General features: G+C 44.2%; 1 protein-coding gene across 2 annotated transcripts in view; it reads right to left on the bottom strand.

Moving 5' to 3' along the window:
- Positions 1–24,180, bottom strand: part of LOC141164555 (tetraspanin-11-like) — a 112,997-nt gene that overhangs the window by 78,539 nt on the left and 10,278 nt on the right. The window contains exons 2-3 of one of the 2 annotated variants that reach the window (XM_073649940.1): positions 18,244–18,341; positions 12,769–12,960 (exon numbers count right to left, since the gene is read on the bottom strand). In XM_073649940.1, coding sequence (XP_073506041.1) covers positions 12,769–12,960; positions 18,244–18,330 — 279 coding nt within the window. In that variant the 5' untranslated portion in view covers positions 18,331–18,341. The remainder of the gene's footprint in view (positions 1–12,768; positions 12,961–18,243; positions 18,342–24,180) is intronic. The other variant, XM_073649941.1, reaches the window with a different exon arrangement.

Here is a 24,180-nt window from a genome sequence, read left to right on the forward strand (position 1 = left end):
GGGGATTGGCTTGCATGCACAACAGCGGAAGAAGCAATGGTGCCACCCGCAGACACTGTTCCTGGACCCTGGGGTTCGGCCCACAAAGTCGGGTGCTTTGCTGCCATGTGCCTGATCATGCTGGTGGTGGTCAGGCTGGTCGTATTGCCACCCCTGCTGATGCTGGCCTGGCAGGTGGTGCAAATGGCCTGTTTGGGGTTATCAGCAGAGTCTTTAAAAAACAACCAGACTCGGGAAGACCTAACAGTTGTACTGGCAACTTCCTTCATGTTCGTGTTACGGGAAAGGTTGCCTGCCTTCTGTCTGCGGCAACCACACTGCTTCTTCCTGCCTGTTGCGGTGCTCTACCTCCCTCCCCCTGTGTGCTGCTGTCCTCGCTCTGCATGTCATCCTGCCAGATTGGATCAGTTACTATATCATCCACCACCTCGTCTTCCATTTCCACACCCTGGTCCTCCTCCTGACTTTCTGGCAATTGTGTCTCATCATCGTCCACCTCTTGTGACACTTTCCCACCGTCGCCTTCGTGTGACCGCGTCTGCTCAAATATTTGGACATCGCTACACGCGATCTCCTCTTGCCCCGCTTCAAGGGACCGGGCGAGAGGCCCGAATCTATAAATGGAAACGTGAACAGCTCTTCAGAGTGTCCAAGTGTGGGATCAGTTGTCTCTGGGTACTCGGCATGGTGGGAGGAAGGAGGATCAGGGTGAGGAATATGCGGTCCAGACTCAAGGCTACTGAGACTTGACCGTGTGGAACACATGGTGGTGGTGGTGGTGGCTAAGTGACTGGAAGCATTATCCGCTATCCAACCAACAACCTTTTGACACTGCTCTGGGTTCAATAGTGGTGTGCTGCGGTCCCCTAGAAATTGGGACAGGAAGGTCAGACGAGAAGATGTGGGTGTTTGTTGTGGCACAATTTCGGCTTGCCCACGGCCTTGTCCTCGGCCTCTGCATGCGCCATTACCATCACATCCAGTTCCCTGTCCCTTGCCACGTGCCTTGCCCATTTTAAATGGAGGACAGTATCTTCCACGTTCACTACAAATGACTGAGTTTGGAGCAAACTTATATGTGATCCGTGTGATAGAGAAAACAGAGTTTTAAATACCTGGCCTGTAGGTAAGTAGTTTGAACAGCAAACTGCGGTGAATTGCTTCACTGACATACTTAAGGAAATTCTTAATGGAGGCCAGAAATGGCAGTATTTTCAGACAACGTATATGTGATCCGTTTGACGGAGAAAACACAGTTTTAAATAGCTGGATTTCTAGCGCTCTAATATGGAAAGGATCTGGCTGTATTCTGCAGTGCCAACAAGCAAATGGCGCAGAAAAACGGTGTCCTCTGGATTGCTTTTTAAGCAAATAATGAGGATTAAGATCCAAAGAAAATTATTCCTGGCCCCAGAGACCTGGGCCTATTTCTAGAAATATCTAACAGCAGCAGAAGGCAGAATTGGAATGGAGCCTCTTGTGCTATATGCACTGCAGTCTGCTATATACACTGCCTGCCTATACACCCTGCCTGCCTGATACCTCTGGAGATGGATTAGTCCTCAGAAGGACTGTTTGTTAAGATGGATATATGTAATGTACGGTTTTGTACACTACCTAATACACAAGCAAATCTCTCCCTGACACAGCAGCAGCTCTCCCTACACTGTCTGATCCGGAGTGACTGTGACGAGCATGGCGGCGCCAGGTCTGATATAGACCTGATGACGCTGTGCGGCCATCCAATTACTGTAATGCCACAACCAACATGGCTACGGCATTACAGTTCATGGCATGCAATCCCTGCATGTTCATTGGCTCTCTAAAGAGCGCCAAACATGCAGGGAGGGGACCCGAGTTCCCGCCCGAGCAACCCGGAAATACTCGCCGAGCGCCGAGCTTGTCGAGCACCATGATGCTCGGGCGAGTACCGTGTAGTGGCGAGCACGTTCGCTCATCACTAGTTACAGGTTCAGTGATGAGCAAGATGGTCTCCGGAAGAAGCCTCCCATCCACAAAGGCAACCGCCAGCGGTTCAGCAAGACATACAGTAGGGATCTGATACCGCTCCACAACCGCCTGTTGAATGAGTACCGGGCGAGTACCGAGCAGTGGCGAGCATGCTCGCTCATCACTAGTGAAATGTAATGTTCCAAGATGTGCAGAGATAGCAGAGATAGAAAAAAGGAAGATAAAAGGGATCAGCGGGTACAGATCAGGTCTGACCACTCGCAGGACCCCATCCTTTCATGTATGAACATTATCAGGACATACTGTATCTGTGCAGCCAAAGTGCCCGATTTATCAAAACTGTCTAAATAAACTCTCTTTGTTGTCCACTGCAATAAATAATGGTGAAGCTTTATATAAAATTATAATAAAAGCTGCTCTGTGATTGGCTGCTCAAGATAGTTTTTCTTTTAGACAGTTTCAGAACTATGACACTGTCTAAAATAGCCAGGGGAAATTCTGGCACTTCTGGGCAGTTCTGACCTTGATCCATTAGCATAGCTTCAGGCTTGCAGTTCGGGTTCTGGTACCTAACCCCAACTTTAGTCCAAAGTTCGGTTCGGGCACCAGAGCTGTACCCAAACTTGAATCAGAATCCCACTGAAAACAATGGAAACCTGAACTCTGGATTAGGCAAAAAAAATCTCTCTCCTGGACTTCCCACGGAGCTCCGAACATCAAAATGGACTTCCGGGAGAAGGTTGTGTTTGGGGTTTTGCACGGTACGAAGCCCAAACCTTTAAGTCCGAGTTCGCTCATCTCTAGACATAGGAGTCATGGAAGATGACAGCATCCCATCACAGGTAGGGATGAGTGAACCCATTGAAGTTCGGGTTCTGGAACCAGAACTGTAGCCAAACTTCAACCTGAACTACATTGAAATGAGGCCCCGAACTTTGGAGCTGGAAAAAATCTCTCTCTCATCTCCAGAGATGAGCGAATCTGAACTGTAAAGTTTGCGGTTTGTGCTGGACACCTAGTGTTCGGTTCTGGACTCCAAACACAGACTTCTGGAAGTCCGTTTTACAATTTGGGAGTCCGGGGAGAGAGAGAGATTTTTTTCCACCTCCAAATTTCCATTGATTTCAATGGGGTTCAGGTTCAAGTTTGGGTACAGTTCTGGTACCCGAACAAAACTTTAGACTAAAGTTCGGTCGGGTATCAGAACCCGAACTTCCACTGGTCCGCTCATCCCTACTCATCTGTAGTCACAGGCATTATCTGAACTCGGCTGCCGACTGTACAAAAAAGGATTCACAGTTAGGTAAGGCTATGTTCACATGTACGGTAATCATTTGCTAGAACGGATCCAGCAGCAATCTGTTGGCAAACAAGTTGTGAAGACACAACGTTCTTGTCTGTTTTTAAAAATCATGATTTCAGCTGGATCCATTTTTTTAACATTGAAGTCTATGGAGAACAGATCCAATAAACTGCCATCCGTTTTCTTCCACTTGAAACTGATCCAGAAAGGAAAAAAAAATTGCAATATAAAGAAATCAAAACTTAGTATATACCCCGAAACAGTATAAATAAATACTTGCCACAAAAAAAAGCCCAAATACAGGTCCATTATGAGAAAAAATAAAAGTTACTGATCTCGGAATGTGGCAGCACAAACAAAACAATTTTGTGATTTTTTTTTACCCACTAAAAAATATAAAAACATACAAGATTGGCATTACTAAAATCACGAAATGACCTGGAGAATCATACTATCAGGTCATTTTTACTGTACAACGAGCTCCATATAAATGAAACCCAAAAGACAATGGCAGAATTGCTCTATTTCTTCATCATTACACCCCACTTGGATTTTTTTCCCATTTTCCAGTAGATTATATGGTAAAGTGAATGGTGCCATTCAAAACCACAACTCATCCTGAAAAAAAAACAAGCATCATACAGCTAAATTGATGTAAAAAAAATCAAAAAGTTATAGCTCCTGGTGAAAGAGGTGGGAAGAAAGTGCAAAGTACGGAAAAAAAAATCACCTGGTTGGGAATGGATTAATGTGCTTGTTGTTGAGAGCTGGGGTATCTACTACAAATAAAGCAAGATTTAATTAATTTTGATTTAAAACTTGAGAGTTCACTTTATCAAATACATAAACTGGTAATTAATAGTGGCTCAACTGCAATATCAAACATGGGCAATAGTAAAAAAGGGGCATAGTCTTCTGGACTGCCCATAGACTATAAAAGTCTGGGTGTTCCACACCTTACACGAAATCGCGCAGCTTTGGGGTCAGAGAGACAGTTGTCAGAGAGCCGGTTGTCAGACACAGCCAAACTCCCCACAGAGAAGATAACCATGGTTTATTACCATGTTTCCCCTTTTGATTGAGTGCTGTATTCACAATGGTGAACCAGCACTTGTGTATGCAAATTACTAAGCACTGTTAGTGCTTCTTCCTCAGGACCCAGTGATCATGTGATTGCTTGGAGATGCTTGGAGATGCTAGGAGATCTAGTCAGCTTTGCCATGCAGCCAGAAGGCTGCAATTCCCCTGTATCTGGGGTTAATATACCAGCCCCAGTTAAAGGGGAAATCAGCAATGAGAAGTATTCATTAATATGTTAAAATGCCCCCCCCACCACCACCACCACCAGGGGTCTTTTAAGATCTCAAAGGGGTCGAATGAGTGAAATAAATGAAAAAAATAAACATATAAAGAAGGCAAGAAAATAAATAAATAAATAAAAAGACTCCAGTGCAAATTTTGCCCTCCTCATCGAAAAAAAAACCCCATCCAATATATAAAAATCATTTCTACGGAAAGGGAAACGCAATGTAAAATGTTTTGTGGCTGTTAAAATAAAAAAGTAAATTAAAAAATGTGAAAAATAGACATGTATTTCCTATTTTTTTTCCATTTTCTCCTGATATCAGCAACAACAGTGGAAAAAAAAAAAGAAAGTCAAAAAATTTGAAAAATAGACACGTATTTCCTATTTTTCTTTCCATTTTCTCCCAATATTAACAAAAACAAATGACATAAAAATTAATCCCCGTGTATAGTGAAAAAAAAGGCAAAAATTATTTAAATAAACTTAAATAATTAAAATAAACGTTACTAAATCATTAGCTATTTTTATTTCTTGCCCGCTTTGTAGAGAGATAGAATCAGGACATCAAACATTATTTTTTTCCATTTCGGAATTAGCCGTGTATTGGGCTACAGATACATTTTACTGAATTAATTTAAATATATAATTTCCTGATAGCAGATGTCGGTCTTAATTATAGATAGTGAGAATTCTTCACATGAAGGAGGACAAATAACTTTAGTTTGACATTTAAGGGGCAGATTTATGAAAAGTGTCTAAAAGAAGAGTTGTCTTTGTTGCCCATAGCAACCAATCACAGCGCAACTTTCATTTCACCAGAGCAGTTTTAGAAATAAAAGCTGAGCTCTGATTGGTTGCTATGGACAACAAAGAAAGTGTTGACAGGTGAGGCCGTAAACTATAGGCCCAGGCTCAAAACATAACAATAGGCCTCAAAGGCCGAGCACTGGACAACTCCATTGAGGATAACTTTGGAGACAATTATTTGTGTCTACAGTCTCTTAGGACTCAATTACCCCCTGTCCCCCCCAACCACTGCACATGAAGAGTCATATTCAAAGACAGGAGGAAATTTCTCATTTAGAAACATAAAATCCATAGACAATTTGTAAAAATGTGATCCCAGTGGTGAGCTGGCTTAAAGGGGTTGTCCACCACTTTAAAAATTAATCTTAATGGGCCAAGGGTGGTGTAAGAAATAAAGAAACCAGATTGGGGCCACTCCTCTGCACTTGATATTGTGTACCCCGCCATTTTCCTGGCATCAACATCCGGTGGTGGTGGTGGTGGCGGTGTCTCACGTGACCACTGCAGCCGAACAATGGCTGCTGATCATCTGCAGCTGTCACATTAAGTCCGAACAGAAAGAGAGACTGTTGAGTTCGGGTTTGGAGACCCATGGACATATTGGGACCAGGTGTAAATGTGTTAAGCAGGTCCTATAGATGGGTAATGGAGAAGTGGGGGCACATGCTTAGAAATGCTTCATTCATCCAGAAGACTTGGCGTCCCACTTTCTCTTTATCAGTGGGGGTCTAGACCAGGGGAGGACATATCATTGGTGCAACTGGGCAGCCGCACAGGAACCAAAGAATTAAGCAGGACCATGTTCAACCCAAAATAGGTGGAATTGTGCATTACGATGACCTATTGGACTTCAAAGGGTCCATAAATTGATCTTGAACAGGGGCCCTCTTCCATGGACATACTATTTGTGCAACTTGTGCAGCTGCACAGGGGCCGTAGAGGTAAGGGGGCCCACTTTTATGTCCACTCCTGGTCTAGATCAGGGGCACACAGGGGCCGTAGAGGTAAGGGAACCCACTTCTATGTCCACTCCTGGTCTAGATCAGGGGCGCACAGGGGCCGTAGAGGTAAGGGAACCCACTTCTATGTCCACTCCTGGTCTAGATGAGGGGTGCACATGGGCCGTAGAGGTAAGGGGGCCCACTTCTACCTCCAAATCAGGTGGAATTGTGCATTATTATGAGCAAACGGGCCCATATGTTGTTCTTGCACAGGAGCCCTCTTCTGTCTGTGTCCCGACCTTGGTCTAGACCAGGGGTCTCAAACACGCGGCCCGAGGGCCGCATGCGGCCCCTGAGGCTGCTTAATGCTGCCCGCAGGCACCAGAGACCCCGTAATGATTGCTGCCTGGTCCTGAGGGCCGCCGATGTCCATAATTCTTTTAAGTTGAATGTTCTACAAGTTAGGGACCAGCATGGGCCATTACTACAAGATGGGGACCAGGATGGGCACATTACTACAAGATGGGGACCAGGATGGGCACATTATTACAAGATGGGGACCGGGATGGGCACATTACTACAAGATGGGGACCAGGATGGGCACATTTCTACAAGATGGGGACCAGGATGGGCACATTACTAAAAGATGGGGACCAGGAGGGGCACATTACTACAAGATGGGGACCAGGATGGGCACAATACTACAAGATGGGGACCAGGATGGGCACATTACTACTAGATGGGAACCAGGATGGGCACATTACTACAAGATGAGAACCTGGATGGGCACATTACTACAAGATGACAACCAGGATGGGCACATTACTACAAGATGAGAACCTGGATGGGCACATTACTACAAGATGACAACCAGGATGGGCACATTACTACAAGATGGGGACCGGGATGGGCACATTACTATAAGATGGGTACCGGGATGGGCACATTACTACAAGATGGGGACCAGGATTGGCAAATTACTACAAGATGGGGACCAGGATGGGGGGCATTACTACAAGATGTGGAAAAGGATGGGGACATTACCACGAGATGGGGAAACTACTACAAGATGGGGACATTACTATAAGAAGTTGGTCAGAAATACTATATGGTGCAAATTGTAAGAAAAAAAATCACTGTATGTGGCCAATTAGGGGACACAAAAAGGAAATACAAATTGTAATTACTGTAAACTTGTAAAAACTGTAAAACTGTACCATAGCCCATAAAATGAATGCCATGTAAAAGAATAAAATCAAAAAGCCAAAAATGTTCAAAAAATTATACAAAAGGTGTATAGAAAAAAACAATATGGTATCATTAAAAATTTCACATCATCCTGCAAAGAATGCGACCCTTCAAATTCACATTTTTTCTATGTGCGGCCCATATACTTAGCCGAGTTTGAGACCCCTGGTCTAGACAGTTATGGTGCAGTTTTAGCACATGCTCAGTAATACTCTAATCACAAAGAAGGGAACTCTGGGCCCCCATTTTCAGGATCAGTTGAGATCCTAATAACTGAACTCTCCAGCAATCATACATGTATCATCCATCTAGTGGATAGTTTATATATATTTTAATATTTTAAGGGATAATCCCTTTAGAAAGAATGTACCACCACTATATTGCTACTTACTAATCCCTTAACGACCTTGGACGTACTTGCACGACCTTTTTACAAACTTTGGATTTTTTTTACCACTTAAGTAACAAAAGAACCTATACATGTTTGGTATCTACAAACTCGTAAACACCAGGCGAATCATATTGGCAATTCAGTTTTCGCATTTACTGAACATGGTAAAAATAAAACAAATTGTGGAGCTGCACTTTTTTTGCAATTTCACCGCACTTTGAATTTATTTTCCCATTTTCCAGTACACGATATGGTAAAACCAATGGTGTCGCTCAAAAGTGCAACTCATCCCGCAAAAAACAAGCCCCTCACACGGCCATATTGACTGAAAAATATAAAGTTATGGAGCAAAAAAACGAAAACGCAAAAATGAAAAAACCCAAGGTGGTGAAGGGGTTAAACTCAAATGCTTAAATATTCTTTATATATATATATATATATATATATATATATATATATATATATATATATATACAGTATATATACACACATATATATTTTTGTTTTTAATTTTATGTTGATGACTATGGGGGTGGACGTCTTGCCTGAGCTACCGCATACAGCTTTACAGCAGCCATATGGGCACCAGGAACCTGTAGACTGTAGGTGATTGATGGATTTCTATGGGAGAGTGTTGTGGGCATGCTTTTGTGACATGTGCAGAGTTCATTGGTCTATAGTATTTAGATACAGATCTAGGGCAGTAAAATTAATATCTGCCCAGGTAAGGAAGCCTTAGGATTTAATACCACATTTTCCCGTATTTCATTGCATTTCTTCCACTTTCTGACATTATATAAATCATTAGAAGAATTTATATATAAGAATGATGGTGGCTTTAAATTCTGCATACAGCAAATCTATGACAAATCTTTTTTGCTTTAGTAATGGAGGGCTTCTCACCCTAGGGTCAGGACAGGAGATGGAAGCAGCAGGGCTCTCAGATCTCAGATATTTTTATTTAACCCTATAATAAACAAGAATTGCTGACGGAATGTATTCCGGGGACTATATCAAAGCCACCGGCACAGTTGTCTCTATAACAGTTATACATTCACTGTGTAAGTGGACCAGAACACAGCCGCCTGCTTTTCTGAACGTCCTTTTATCTTACCTTTAAAGATATCCTCACTCGAGCCGTATACCAGGCTATTAAAATAGAAACCTGGAGTCCAAAACTTCTGCATCATACACAAACTGTGCATAACTCAATAGTAAAAGCAAATATAAAAAAATTGTAATATTTCTTATTAGAGAAATATGCTTCTTTCTCCAGTTATGAGCTACTTCTCCCACTACTTCTTATCTTCTGAGCTCACCACTCACTTTTTTTTTTAAAAAAAGCTCAAATCCAACAAGATGGACTGCCAGCTCAGGAAGGAGTCAGGTTACATAGCATCACATAGAATGTCTGTGTTTGCCTCTAGTTCCTCCCTAGAACGTCTGTGTCTGCCTCTAGCTCTTCCCTAGAATGTTTGGGTCTGCCTTTAGCTCCTCCCTAGAACGTCTGTGTCTGCCTCTAGCTCTTCCCTAGAATGTTTGGGTCTGCCTCTAGCTCCACCCTAGAATGTCTGTGTCTGCCTCTAGCTCCTCCATAGAATATCTGTCTCTGCCTCTAGCTCCTCCCTAGAATGTCTGTGTCTGCCTCTAGCTCCTCCATAGAATATCTGTCTCTGCCTCTAGCTCCTCCCTAGAATGTCTGTGTCTGCCTCTAGCTCCTCCCTGGAATGTCTGTGTTGCATCTAGCTCCTCCCTAGAATGTCTGTGTCTGCCTCTAGCTCCTCCCTAGAATGTCTGTGTTGCATCTAGCTCCTCCCTAGAATGTCTCTGTCTGCCTCTAGCTCCTCCCTAGAATATCTGTGTCCACCTCTAGCTCTCCCTAGAATGTCTGTGTCTGCCTCTAGCTCCTCCCTAGAATGTCTGTGTCCGCCTCTAGCTCCTCCCTAGAATGTCTGTGTCTGCCTCTAGCTCCTCCCTAGAATGTCTGTGTCCGCCTCTAGCTCCTCCCTAGAATGTCTGTGTCCGCCTCTAGCTCCTCCCTAGAATGTCTGTCTGCCTCTAGCTCCTCCCTAGAATGTCTGTGTCTGCCTCTAGCTCCACCCTAGAATGTCTGTGTCTTCCTCTAGCTCCTCCCTAGAATGTCTGTGTCTGCCTCTAGCGCCTTCCTAGAATGTCTGTGTCTGCCTCTAGCTCCTCGCTAGAATGTCTGTGTCTGCCTCTAGCTCCTCCCTAGAATGTCTGTGTCTGCATCTAGCTCCTCCCTAGAATGCCTGTGTCGGCCTCTAGCTCCTCCCTAGAATGTCTGTCTGCCTCTAGCTCCTCCCTAGAATGTTTGTGTCTGCCTCTAGCTCCTCCTTAGAATATCTGTGTCTGCCTCTAGCTCCTCCCTAGAATGTCTGTCTGTGTCTGCCTCTAGCTCCTCCCTAGAATGTCTGTGTCTGCCTCTAGCTCTTCCCTAGAATGTTTGGGTCTGCCTCTAGCTCCATCCTAGAATGTCTGTGTCTGCCTCTAGCTCTTCCCTAGAATGTTTGGGTCTGCCTCTAGCTCCACCCTAGAATGTCTGTGTCTGCCTCTAGCTCCTCCATAGAATATCTGTCTCTGCCTCTAGCTCCTCCCTAGAATGTCTGTGTCTGCCTCTAGCTCCTCCATAGAATATCTGTCTCTGCCTCTAGCTCCTCCCTAGAATGTCTGTGTCTGCCTCTAGCTCCTCCCTAGAATGTCTGTGTTGCATCTAGCTCCTCCCTAGAATGTCTGTGTCTGCCTCTAGCTCCTCCCTAGAATGTCTGTGTTGCATCTAGCTCCTCCCTAGAATGTCTCTGTCTGCCTCTAGCTCCTCCCTAGAATATCTGTGTCCACCTCTAGCTCTCCCTAGAATGTCTGTGTCTGCCTCTAGCTCCTCCCTAGAATGTCTGTGTCCGCCTCTAGCTCCTCCCTAGAATGTCTGTGTCCGCCTCTAGCTCCTCCCTAGAATGTCTGTCTGCCTCTAGCTCCTCCCTAGAATGTCTGTGTCTGCCTCTAGCTCCACCCTAGAATGTCTGTGTCTTCCTCTAGCTCCTCCCTAGAATGTCTGTGTCTGCCTCTAGCGCCTTCCTAGAATGTCTGTGTCTGCCTCTAGCTCCTCGCTAGAATGTCTGTGTCTGCCTCTAGCTCCTCCCTAGAATGTCTGTGTCTGCATCTAGCTCCTCCCTAGAATGCCTGTGTCGGCCTCTAGCTCCTCCCTAGAATGTCTGTCTGCCTCTAGCTCCTCCCTAGAATGTCTGTGTCTGCCTCTAGCTCCTCCTTAGAATATCTGTGTCTGCCTCTAGCTCCTCCCTAGAATGTCTGTCTGTGTCTGCCTCTAGCTCCTCCCTAGAATGTCTGTGTCTGCCTCTAGCTCTTCCCTAGAATGTTTGGGTCTGCCTCTAGCTCCATCCTAGAATGTCTGTGTCTGCCTCTAGCTCCTCGCTAGAATGTCTGTGTCTGCCTCTAGCTCCTCCCTAGAATGTCTGTGTCTGCATCTAGCTCCTCCCTAGAATGCCTGTGTCGGCCTCTAGCTCCTCCCAAGAATGTCAGTCTGCCTCTAGCTCCTCCCTAGAATGTCTGTGTCTGCCTCTAGCTCCTCCCTAGAATGTCTGTGTCTGCCTCTAGCTCTTCCCTAGAATGTTTGGGTCTGCCTTTAGCTCCTCCCTAGAACGTCTGTGTCTGCCTCTAGCTCTTCCCTAGAATGTTTGGGTCTGCCTCTAGCTCCACCCTAGAATGTCTGTGTCTGCCTCTAGCTCCTCCATAGAATATCTGTCTCTGCCTCTAGCTCCTCCCTAGAATGTCTGTGTCTGCCTCTAGCTTTTCCATAGAATATCTGTCTCTGCCTCTAGCTCCTCCCTAGAATGTCTGTGTCTGCCTCTAGCTCCTCCCTAGAATGTCTGTGTTGCATCTAGCTCCTCCCTAGAATGTCTCTGTCTGCCTCTAGCTCCTCCCTAGAATATCTGTGTCCGCCTCTAGCTCTCCCTAGAATGTCTGTGTCTGCCTCTAGCTCCTCCCTAGAATGTCTGTGTCCGCCTCTAGCTCCTCCCTAGAATGTCTGTGTCTGCCTCTAGCTCCTCCCTAGAATGTCTGTGTCCGCCTCTAGCTCCTCCCTAGAATGTCTGTCTGCCTCTAGCTCCTCCCTAGAATGTCTGTGTCTGCCTCTACTCCACCCTAGAATGTCTGTGTCTTCCTCTAGCTCCTCCCTAGAATGTCTGTGTCTGCCTCTAGCTCCTTCCTAGAATGTCTGTGTCTGCCTCTAGCTCCTCGCTAGAATGTCTGTGTCTGCCTCTAGCTCCTCCCTAGAATGTCTGTGTCTGCATCTAGCTCCTCCCTAGAATGCCTGTGTCGGCCTCTAGCTCCTCCCAAGAATGTCAGTCTGCCTCTAGCTCCTCCCTAGAATGTCTGTGTCTGCCTCTAGCTCCTCCCTAGAATGTCTGTGTCTGCCTCTAGCTCCTCCTTAGAATATCTGTGTCTGCCTCTAGCTCCTCCTCCTCCCATAGAAGTTTAAAAGCACCAACTGTCATCTCCTATCTCAGTAATGGGGAAATCAGTTATCACTGAAACAGATTTTACAGATGTTGAGTTCAGGTCAGTAGACCTGCGGGTGGACTGGACAATGTGGTCCATACTTGGACCGAGCATATCGGACGTGTAAAACCGACTTAACCCTTTCACTTCTTTAGTTCATCAGAAACAACAACTGCTGTATGAGCTGAAAGGGAAAGGAAAAAGGGGAGAGAACAGCCACCAGTGACACCGATGGATACAATCCCCGCAGCATCCCATTGGGTATACTTACTATTGAAAGGCAGGTCTTGTGTTCTCGAATCAAAGCGCAGCAGCCAAGGAAGCCGGTGATCATGACCACACCGCCAGTGAAAAGCAGAATGTATGCCGACACCGACAGGGTACTATTCGCTAGGAAAGAGATATAACTGCTTTTCTCCAGTAAAGTCCAGAGACCCATTGCAATGACCGCAGCTCCTCCAATCTGCAAGAAATAGGAACAATTACTCAAAGTGTATTCTAAATCAATGAATTCACAAGGGGCGGACAAATCATTGGTACAACTTGAGGGACCCAAGAGGTAATGGGGCCACAACCACCTCCAAAGCAGGTGGAATTGTTTCAGCTGTTAGATGACTGATGAGGGCTAAGCACATTTGTCTCTCATTGCAGACAGAACAGAAACTAAGAAAGTTCTGATATCTGCGATCCGATGTCTTATTCCCGAGAAATTCACATTTTTTTAATATGTAAATGAGCTGTTAAGATCTATGGGCCGGACATAGATCTCCCTAAGAATCCGCCTCCAGAGCTTATTTTAAATAAAAGAGGGAGTTACCAGTGTGAGACATGTAGACCTGGAGAGAAGACTGACAGTTATTACATGTCTCACACTGGTAACTCCCCCTTTCACTTATAATAAGCAGATTCTCGGGGAGATCTATGTCCCACCCATAGATCTTAACAGTTTATTTACATATTAAGAAAAACATGGATTTCTCAGGAATAAAATAACGGATCGCAGATATCAAGGTATCATTTTATTCAGCTTCCAATGACATTCATGCCCATATAGACAGTTTTGGAGGGTTGATACTACTGAGAGAGTTCCTAGAATATTTGTGCACCATAGATAGGTGCTCTTGCCTCTCCCCTAGAGCATGTGTCATCCGTGGAGAAATAAAAAAAAAGTTTTTTTCACCTTCTCCATTCTGACATCCCATGAAAATCGGAGCGCACTCAGATGTCATCCGAGTGCAGTGTGACTTTTTTCACTTACCCATTGACTTGGATTGCTGATTTTGATTCGACCCTTGGATCAAAATCGGACATGTCTCCGCGATTTTCTGTAGACGTCTCGGGAATGTGAACTGCCCTATGCCACAGGTACTAGTGCTATACGTGAAAAATGGACGTCTCAATGAGGCCTTTGTAAGTAAAAAAAAATCCTTTGTTATTCCACTTGGAAATGTGTTTAGGGTACCATTAAAAGAGTTGTCCGTCTTTAGTTTTTTAAATCCACCGGTTTCCTGCAAATATGAAAAAGTCAGCTATTTACACCCTCTGCCAATCCAGTGCTGTCTCTCCACTGTTGCCCCAATCTTTTGTTGATATGGCTGCAGTAGTGATGTCAAGACAACATCACGTAACCGCTGCAGCCAATGCTTGGCTCAACGATGATGTTGGTATTAATAAATTGACAGCTGGTTGGTATCACTCTGCTTATTAATATGGTGTTTCCCTACACACTAGTGCCTACCATCATTGAACCGTCTACATATGAATACAAACATATTCACAACACAACTCACATGGATTGTAAAAATAATTTTTTTTATTAAGTACATTTTAAAAAATGAAAAAAATTGTATACTACAAAATATATACAGGTATGTAAAGAGGAGAGATCAAGTAAAAAAAAGAGACAGTGGTGAATCCTAATGGCCAGGATTAGTGTTGGTTACATACAATATATATATTGAAAGTTGGCTGCCACACATATATACAGTCTAACATTGACACCCATAAAGCAGGCAAAGCCATACAAATTAGGTTAATAAAGTATCACACCTTACCCATGTTGTGATGAATGGACCACCAAAACCACCACAGCCACCCCGACGCGCGTTTTGCACAGGTGCTTTTTCAAGGGGATCATAATTAAACAGTGTTAAAGTGCATGAGGGAATGATAAGATTACATGGTAATAGTAAGAGGAAAAGGTAACACCCAATTTTTAATGGATTTCTACATTTCCAGGAGTAATAACAGAGGGACCATAAAATAAAGAGTTCAAAGAAAAGATGCTCCAGAATTGTTTATTGGGGAACCCAAGTATTTACTAAGACCTCTAATCAAAACTTCTCGGTAGAGGCAGATTGGGGCCCTGGAGATAAGTGTAAGACTGACTTGACAAACCAAGCACCATTGATAGAAGTGGTCTCCCTAACCTCAAGAACCTCCCCAGATATCAAGAAGGCCCAATGTTAATTCCATCATTATTTCTGGTCAAATTTAAGCTCCTGATCCTCAAAGTTGAATCTCCAACATGGCCCACAGTTATCGTGCGTCCATAATAATATTGGTCTTCTCATACTGTATGTGCTAGAAGGATCTTTTGGGACCACTTATTCTCAGAGCCCAGGTGCAACCCATGCACCCATTAGTTATGTCCCTGCTTCTGGAGTGCCACCAAGACATGCAAAATCCTAAAGTGATCACTGTCTCCTTCTTGCGCTGTAAGCAGATGGACATATTGCCCACATTCCACCATTGTTTTGATGTGTAATGTCTTTTGTGACATGCGTTATTAGTGACGACGTTGTAGTTCGACAGTAGGAAGAGTTAGGGTTAACGATTGGGACTAGCCCATAGTGGGAGGGGCTAAGGTGCAGGGACAGAGACAGTTTCATCTCAGGAAGTAAGATAGGCCTCAGTGTGCAACAGGAGCAGACCTAATGTCTGACGAATCGTGGGTGTACCTGACGTGAACGGAGACCGAGACAGTGGATAGAGTGATCCTGAGTAGAGAGAGCGAGAGAGAAGTGACGCACTGGAGATGGATCCTGGGACAGGATGCCTAACAGTACGGCCCTGAGAATACAAGCTGAAGAGGTAACGAAACCCCCATCTTCATGTAGCATTCCAGCGACTTAGAGAGGAATACCTTGCCCACGACTACCGCCCCGCGACACTTTATACATCATCATATCTTAGAGCCGTCACTTAGAGGCATTATTCTACAACTCTTTCTAATCAGTTGCTAATATGGCCATAAATATAAGGGAAAATTAGCATAACGAGTTGACGAATAATTAATGAGTTGAACCGAATCCCAGTTAAAATAGGTCAGAACAGCCGACAGAAAATAAACTGTTTTCCTTGCCGCAGTCTTAAGTAACTAACAGCGCGTCTTCATTTACCGAGCGGAAGAAAAATGCTCTTCTTTCTGCTTATGGTTTTTACATATTAGAATTATTCAGCCGTGATAATTTCAACCTTTATAGCTCGATGTATTAAAAAAAAAAAATGTCCCAGGGAGAGTTTTCCGAGGAGAGAGATCGGTCTTCTGATTTGCGCGGTTTACAATCAGCCCCATTTGCAGATTCCTTCGGGGAGTATCTTTCACGAGGCATATTAAATATACATCTACATGGGACGTGTGAGCTGACCGGGTGCTTTCACAGTAATGTATCACTGAGCAAACTGAATTATACAGGACTGTAGGGGAAAAAAAATCACCTTAGGGCTGATGCATGAAGAATCCATGACAATAATGAAAGCGGATCCTAATAATTCAGTGTCGGATATTTGCTTATCTTAAGTTCTGTCTAATGTGATTATGTATTGAGCAGTCAGCGGCGTGTAGTCTCCTGATTACTGAGCTCCTCCAGGAGGCCCCCGCAGATGAAGCGTTTCATATTGTAGTCTGCTTTATTTAAGGGGGTTATGCTGGTCTTTAACCCACTAAACCCAGACATAAATTAAATATAGTCGTCCTCACTGTTTGTTACTTTTGAGCGACCTTGAAACAGTCAGTCTGGCAGGAATCCTGCAGTGAACTAAGGGGTTAAAGAGAACTTGTCAGGTTGGATAATGCTATTACCTGTAGAATAAACTGCAGGATAAAGTGCTAGTAGTGAAAGAGCGGCTCCAGGGAGAAAATGAACTTTATTCCTCCTGGGAGCCGCCAGCTTTCAGTCATGGCGTGGCTACAGTAGCTGCTCACAGCACTGTGCGTGGCAAGCCTCCGTAATGTGATTGACATAAGGGGTTAAAGAGAACTCGTCAGGTTGGATAATGCTACTACCTGCAGATATAGGGTTAAACTGCAGGTTAATAGTGCTAGTAGTGAAAGAGCGGCTCCAGGGAGAAAATGAACTTTATTCCTCCTGGGAGCTGCCAGCTTTCAGTCATGGCATGGCTACAGTTGCCGCTCACAGCACTGTGCGTGGCAGTTGTAAGCAAGCCTCCGTAATGTGATTGACATAAGGGGTTAAAGAGAACTCGTCAGGTTGGATAATGCTATTACCTGCAGAATAAGCTGCAGGATAATAGTGCTAGTACTGAAAGAGCGGCTCCAGGGAGAAAATGAACTTTATTCCTCCTGGGAGCCGCCAGCTTTCAGTCATGGTTTGGCTACAGTTGCCGCTCACAGTGCTGTGCGTGGCAGTTGTAAGCAAGCCTCCGAAATATGACTGACAGCTTGCAGTGCAGCACATCAGTACAGAACCAGCTGTCAGTCAAAGTGCCGGGGTGTGCTTACAGCCACCATTCACTATGTACTAAGTGGTATGCCTGTATGACTGAAAGCTGGCGGCTCCCAGGAGGAATAAACTTCATTTTATCCCAGTACTGCACCAGGCTCGTTTCTAACACTATTAACCTGCAGATCAACTCTATATCTGCAGGTTAGTAGCTTTATCCAACATGACAAGTTCCCTTTAATCTCTTTCTAGAAAGTTCCATCTTAAACTGGGAGGTTGATTGAAGGGGAGAGGATCCTGCTGCAGCCAGTTGTCTTACAGACATACATAGTACAGAGAGGAGGATGCGAGGGAGGCTGAGATCCAGAGAGACACAGAAAAGATTTCTTTCTATATTTCTTGGTTCTAATTCTAATGTGAAATAAAATAGGATTAATGAAAAGGAGGAGATTACAAGAGAAAGAGCAAGGATATTTTTGAAATACATTTTGTACATCTTTTGTGTTTAATGTTCCTTTTTCTATCAGCAGGTTTTTGCTATTTAATATGAGAGCAGCATGATCTAGGAGCAGAGAGCCTGATTCCAGCGATGTGTCGCTTGCTGTAGTTTCAGTACAATCAGTGTTTTATCAGCATGAGATTATAACTGCAAGACTAGGTGTCACTCGCCAGGCAGTCCAGCTAATCTGTGTAACCCCGCCCCTTCCACTGATTGGCAGCTTGCTGACAGGGTACACAGGAAGCTACCAATCAGTGGTGTGGGCAGGGTTATACACAGCTCAGCATTCAGAAAACTGGTAGATCTGAAGCAGAGAAAACTGTGATTTTATCTAAACTGCAGGAAGCAGCTCAGTAAGTGATACATCACTGGAATTAGGGTCTCTGCCCCTACTTCATGCTGCTCTCAGAAGGGGGAGCAAAAACTTGGTGACAGATTCCCTTTAAAGCAGTCAACAGACGAGTCAAAAAAATAATTTTCAATTTTTTTCTTTTAATGAAGTTCGGAAACTATTTATCAGAATTTTTATAATTGAATCCAACTCTTGAAAAGATGAACTTACCCAAAAGAAGAAATTGAACAAAAACAACAGATATTTGACACAGACTGTGCCCCTGTCATCCTTCTCCTCATCCAGAGCATGACCCATCTCCGCCGAATCTAAAAATAAACAGTCAATAACTTACTAGCCGCTCGGCTTTTGTTATAAACGCTTCACGGAGAATATTGTATTTAGTAAACAATTGATTTTCCTTTCTCTGCAGAGTAAATATCAGTGAACCAGATCTGATCTTATATAAACCAAGACAAATAATGCTTTAGAGCGAATTTCCATTTTTTATCATCATATCATTATTTGGTTTAACCTTATGTGATAATTAAAGAGTTTTTCCATATTAGATCCCTACATACATGTACGTCCCTTCAAGAGTGGAAAAACTGTGACAATATTTTAGAGGGAATGGATCATCAGGAAAAGAAAACATTGTTTAAATCAGACGTTTATGTTAAATGTACACTACCGTTCAAAAGTTTGGGGTCACCCAGACAACTCTGTGTTTTCCTTGAAAACTCATACTTTTATTTATCAAAATGATTGGAAAATATAGTCCAGACATTGACAAGGTTAGAAATAATGATTTTTATTAGAAAGAATAATTTTCTCCTTCAAACTTTGCTTTGGTCACAGAATGCTCCTTTGCAGCAATTACAGCATTGCAGACCTTTGGCATTCTAGCTGTTAATTTTCTGAGGTAATCTTGAGACATTTCCCCCCATGCTTCCTGAAGCCCCTCCACAAGTTGGATTGGCTTGATGGGCACTTTTTGCGTACCATACGGTCAAGCTGCTCCCACAACAGCTCAATGGGGTTGAGATCTGGTGACTGCGCTGGCCACTCCATTACAGATAGAATACCACCTGCCTGCTTCTTCCCTAAATAGTTCATGTATAATTTGGAGGTGTGCTTTGGGTCATTGTCCTGTTGTAGGATGAAATTGGCTCCAATCAAGCGCTGTCCACAGGGTATGGCATGGCATTGCTAAATGGAGAGATAGCCTTCCTTATTCAAAATCCCATTTACCTTGTACAAATCTCCCACTTTACCAGCACCAAAGCAACCCCAGACCATCACATTACCTCCACCATGCTTGACAGATGGCGTCAGGTACTCTTCCAGCATCTTTTCAGTTGTTCTGTGACGCGCCCCTGGGCCTGCTGTGTCGCGCAGCGTCTCGCGCACGGGGGCTTACCCGGAACCGGATCAGATGAGGGTTGTAGTCTCCGAGTGGCGGGGACCCGGTCCGTGCCCAGGGAGTCAACTCAGTGTGTGGCAGTCTTGATAGATGTTATTTGAGTGTCGACTACGCCACCCGTTGATTTGCAGCTATGGAGCTGCCGCTGCAGGGCAGACCGCTGAGGCCGGTGTAGAATTGTGCAGCGTGATAGTATAACCCCCAACGGGAGGGGTATGGCCTCAGGGCAGCCGACGTGGAAGATGAGGGTAGCAGGAACCACTCAGAGACGGTGCGGTGTAATTCAGGGTCTTTACTGGTAACAACGATAGACCCTCCCGGAGTACTTGCTAGCGAACGGGGCCTGGTCAGTCCTTGAGCAGATGGGATCTCCCCTGGCCAGGCGGAGTTGTAGGCCTCCCAAACTGACTGTACTCTTCTGGCTACCTTGCTAGAAGCGGATATAAGTAGCCCACATCCCTGAGTGTACCGTGTGGTGCTCACCCGTATGGCCGGTGACTCGGGGCCTTCTAATGGCTTCCGCTCCACGATGGCGGCGCTGGTCCCACGCGTGTGACCGTGCCTTCGGGTTTCTGGGCCTGAGGACCTGAAATCCCCTGCCGGTCGGCTTCTGCTGCTGGGTAAGAGTTAGTCCCCACAGCCTCGGACGCCGGGTCCGGTAAGAAAGCTTCTCAGTCAGGGCGAGCTCTGCAGCTGCCAGCCCCTGACTTGTAGTAGTACTGCTCCCACTGAGCTTCTGCTGTTTCTTCCTGTGACTGTTTCTTGTCTCTACTCTCCTTGACTCCTAACCCTGCCTCAGCCCCGGGTTTTTATAGGGGAAGTTCTTCCCCTCCCAAGACTGGGCAGGAGGTGTGGCATGCACAGGATCCCTGACCAAAGGACCTCCCACCTGCTCTCAGACATAACATTACATTACTGTGGGAAACCAGACCCCTGGGGTCCAACATCTGCTTCTCACAAATGTTCTTCTATGTGATCCAAACACCTCAAACTTTGATTTGTCTGTCCATAAAACTTTTTTCCAATCTTCCTCTGTCCAATGTCTGTGTTCTTTTGCCCATATTAATCTTTTGCTTTTATTAGCCAGTCTCAGATATGGCTTTTTCTTTGCCACTTTGCCCTGAAGGCCATCATCCCGGAGTCGCCTCTTCACTGTAGACGTTGACACTGGCGTTTTGCGTGTACTATTTAATGAAGCTGCCAGTTGAGGAGCTGTGAGGTGTCGATTTCTCAAACTAGAGACTCTAATGTACTTGTCTTGTTGCTCAGTTGTGCAATGCGGCCGCCCACTTCTCTTTCTACTCTGGTTAGAGCCTGTTTGTGCTCTCCTCTGAAGGGAGTAGTACACACCGTTGTAGGAAATCTTCAGTTTCTTGGCAACTTCTCGCATAGAATAGCCTTCATTTCTAAGAACAAGAATAGACTGTCGAGTTTCACATGAAAGTTCTCTTTTTCTGGCCATTTTGAGAGTTTCATAGAACAAACAAATGTAATGCTCCAGATTCTCAACTAGCTCAAAGGAAGGTCAATTTTATAGCTTCTCAAATCAGTCAAACCGTTTTCAGCTGGACTAACATACTTGTGCAAGGGTTTTGTAGGGTTTTCTTAACATCCATTAGCCTTCTTACACAGTTAGCAAACATAATGTACCATTAAAACATAGGAGTGGTGGTTGTTGGAAATGGGCCTCTATACACCTATGTAGATATTGCAATAAAAACAAGACGTTTGCAGCTAGAATAGTCATTTACCACATTAACAATGTATAGAGTGTATTTCTGATTCATATATATATATATATATATATATATATATATATATATATATATATATATATATACACATATATGGAAAATTGCAATTCACCATACACAATAGATAATGTCACAGCTCACCTCTTCCTCCAGTACAATGACTGATAACACCTCATTACACAGTAGATAACACAGGACCCACCATTTACAATAGGTGATATCACAGCTCACCTCCTCCTCCTCCTGTACAATGACTGATAACGCCTCTATATACAGTAGATAACACAGGATCTACCATTCACAATAGGCGATGCCACAGCTCACCTCTTCCTCCTGTACAATGACTAATATCATCTCTATATACAGTAGATAACACAGGATCCACCATTCACAATAGGTGATATCACAGCACACCTCCTCCTCCTGTACAATGACTAATATCACCTCTATATACAGTAGATAACACAGGATCCACTATTCACAATAGGTGATGTCACAGCTCACCTCCTCCTCCCCCTCCTGAACAATGACTGATAACGCCTCTATATACAGTAGATAACACAGGATCTGCCATTCACAATAGGCAATGCCACAGCTCAGCTCTTCCTCCTGTACAATGACTAATAACACCTCTATATACAGTAGATAACACAGGATCCACCATTCACAATAGCTGATGTCACAGCTCACCTCCTCCTCCTCCTGTACAATGACTGATAACACCTCTATATACAGTAGATAACATAGGATCCACCATTCACAATAGCTGATGTCACAGCTCACCTCCTCCTCCTCCTGTACAATGACTGATAACACCTCTATATACAGTAGATAACACAGGATCCACCATTCACAACAGGTGATGCCACAGCTCACCTCCTCCCCCTCCTGTACAATGACTGATAACAGCTCTATATACAATAGATAACACATGATCCACAATTCACAATAGATGATGTCACAGCTCATCTCCTCCTCCCCCTCCTGAACAATGACTGATAACGCCTCTATATACAGTAGATAACACAGGATCTACCATTCACAATAGGCGATGCCACAGCTAACCTCTTCATCCTGTACAATGACTAATAACACCTCTATATAAAGTAGATAACACAGGATCCACCATTCACAATAGGTGATGTCACAGCTCACCTCCTCCTCCCCTCCTGTACAATGACTGATAACACCTCTATATACAGTAGATAACACAGGATCCACCATTCACAATAGCTGATGTCACAGCTCACCTCCTCCTCCTCCTGTACAATGACTAATAACACCTCTATATACAGTAGATAACACAGGATCCACCATTCACAATAGCTGATGTCACAGCTCACCTCCTCCTCCTCCTGTACAATGACTGATAACACCTCTATATACAGTAGATAACATAGGATCCACCATTCACAATAGCTGATGTCACAGCTCACCTCCTCCTCCTCCTGTACAATGACTGATAACGCCTCTATATACAGTAGATAACACAGGATCTACCATTCACAATAGGCGATGCCACAGCTCACCTCTTCCTCCTGTACAATGACTAATATCATCTCTATATACAGTAGATAACACAGGATCCACCATTCACAATAGGTGATATCACAGCACACCTCCTCCTCCTGTACAATGACTAATATCACCTCTATATACAGTAGATAACACAGGATCCACCATTCACAATAGGTGATGTCACAGCTCACCTCCTCCTCCCCCTCCTGAACAATGACTGATAACGCCTCTATATACAGTAGATAACACAGGATCTGCCATTCACAATAGGCAATGCCACAGCTCAGCTCTTCCTCCTGTACAATGACTAATAACACCTCTATATACAGTAGATAACACAGGATCCACCATTCACAATAGCTGATGTCACAGCTCACCTCCTCCTCCTCCTGTACAATGACTGATAACACCTCTATATACAGTAGATAACATAGGATCCACCATTCACAATAGCTGATGTCACAGCTCACCTCCTCCTCCTCCTGTACAATGACTGATAACACCTCTATATACAGTAGATAACACAGGATCCACCATTCACAACAGGTGATGCCACAGCTCACCTCCTCCCCCTCCTGTACAATGACTGATAACAGCTCTATATACAATAGATAACACATGATCCACAATTCACAATAGATGATGTCACAGCTCACCTCCTCCTCCCCCTCCTGAACAATGACTGATAACGCCTCTATATACAGTAGATAACACAGGATCTACCATTCACTATAAGTGATGTCACAGCTCACCTCCTCTTCATCCTGTACAATGACTAATAACACCTCTATATACAGTAGATAACACAGGATCCACCATTCACAATAGGTGATGTCACAGCTCACCTCCTCCTCCGCTCCTGTACAATGACTGATAACACCTCTATATAGAGTAGATAACACAGGATCCACCATTCACAATAGGTGATATCACAGCTCACCTCCTCCTCCTCCTGTACAATGACTGATAACACCTCTATATACAGTAGATAACACAGGATCCATCATTCACAATAGGTGATATCACAGCTCACCTCCTCCTCCTCCTGTACAATGACTGATAACACCTCTATATAGAGTAGATAACACAGGATCCACCATTCACAATAGGTGATATCACAGCTCACCTCCTCCTCCTCCTCCTGTACAATGACTGATAACACCTCTATATACAGTAGATAACACAGGATCCATCATTCACAATAGGTGATATCACAGCACACCTCCCAGGTACCTACCTAGCTGAATTCATGCGGCCAGTGTCTCATACGTGCTGTCCGTGGATTGGGCAGCATGCGTTAGCTGTCAGGTTCCCTTTAAGATTAGTGATAAAGTGGTACAATATGTGAAGCTAGTGGAGTTCTCGGAGTTAAATATCTTATTAATAATAGACTTAATTTTGGCATTTTACCTAAAAAAATGGTTCCAGATTGTAGCTTGATGGAAGAGAGTTATCTAAAGAACATTTCAGCTG

The sequence above is a fragment of the Phyllobates terribilis genome, unplaced genomic scaffold (genome assembly GCF_046119375.1).
Source record: "Phyllobates terribilis strain yellow unplaced genomic scaffold, ASM4611937v1 Scaffold_10__3_contigs__length_209671492, whole genome shotgun sequence".
NCBI classification, from domain to species: domain Eukaryota; kingdom Metazoa; phylum Chordata; class Amphibia; order Anura; family Dendrobatidae; genus Phyllobates; species Phyllobates terribilis.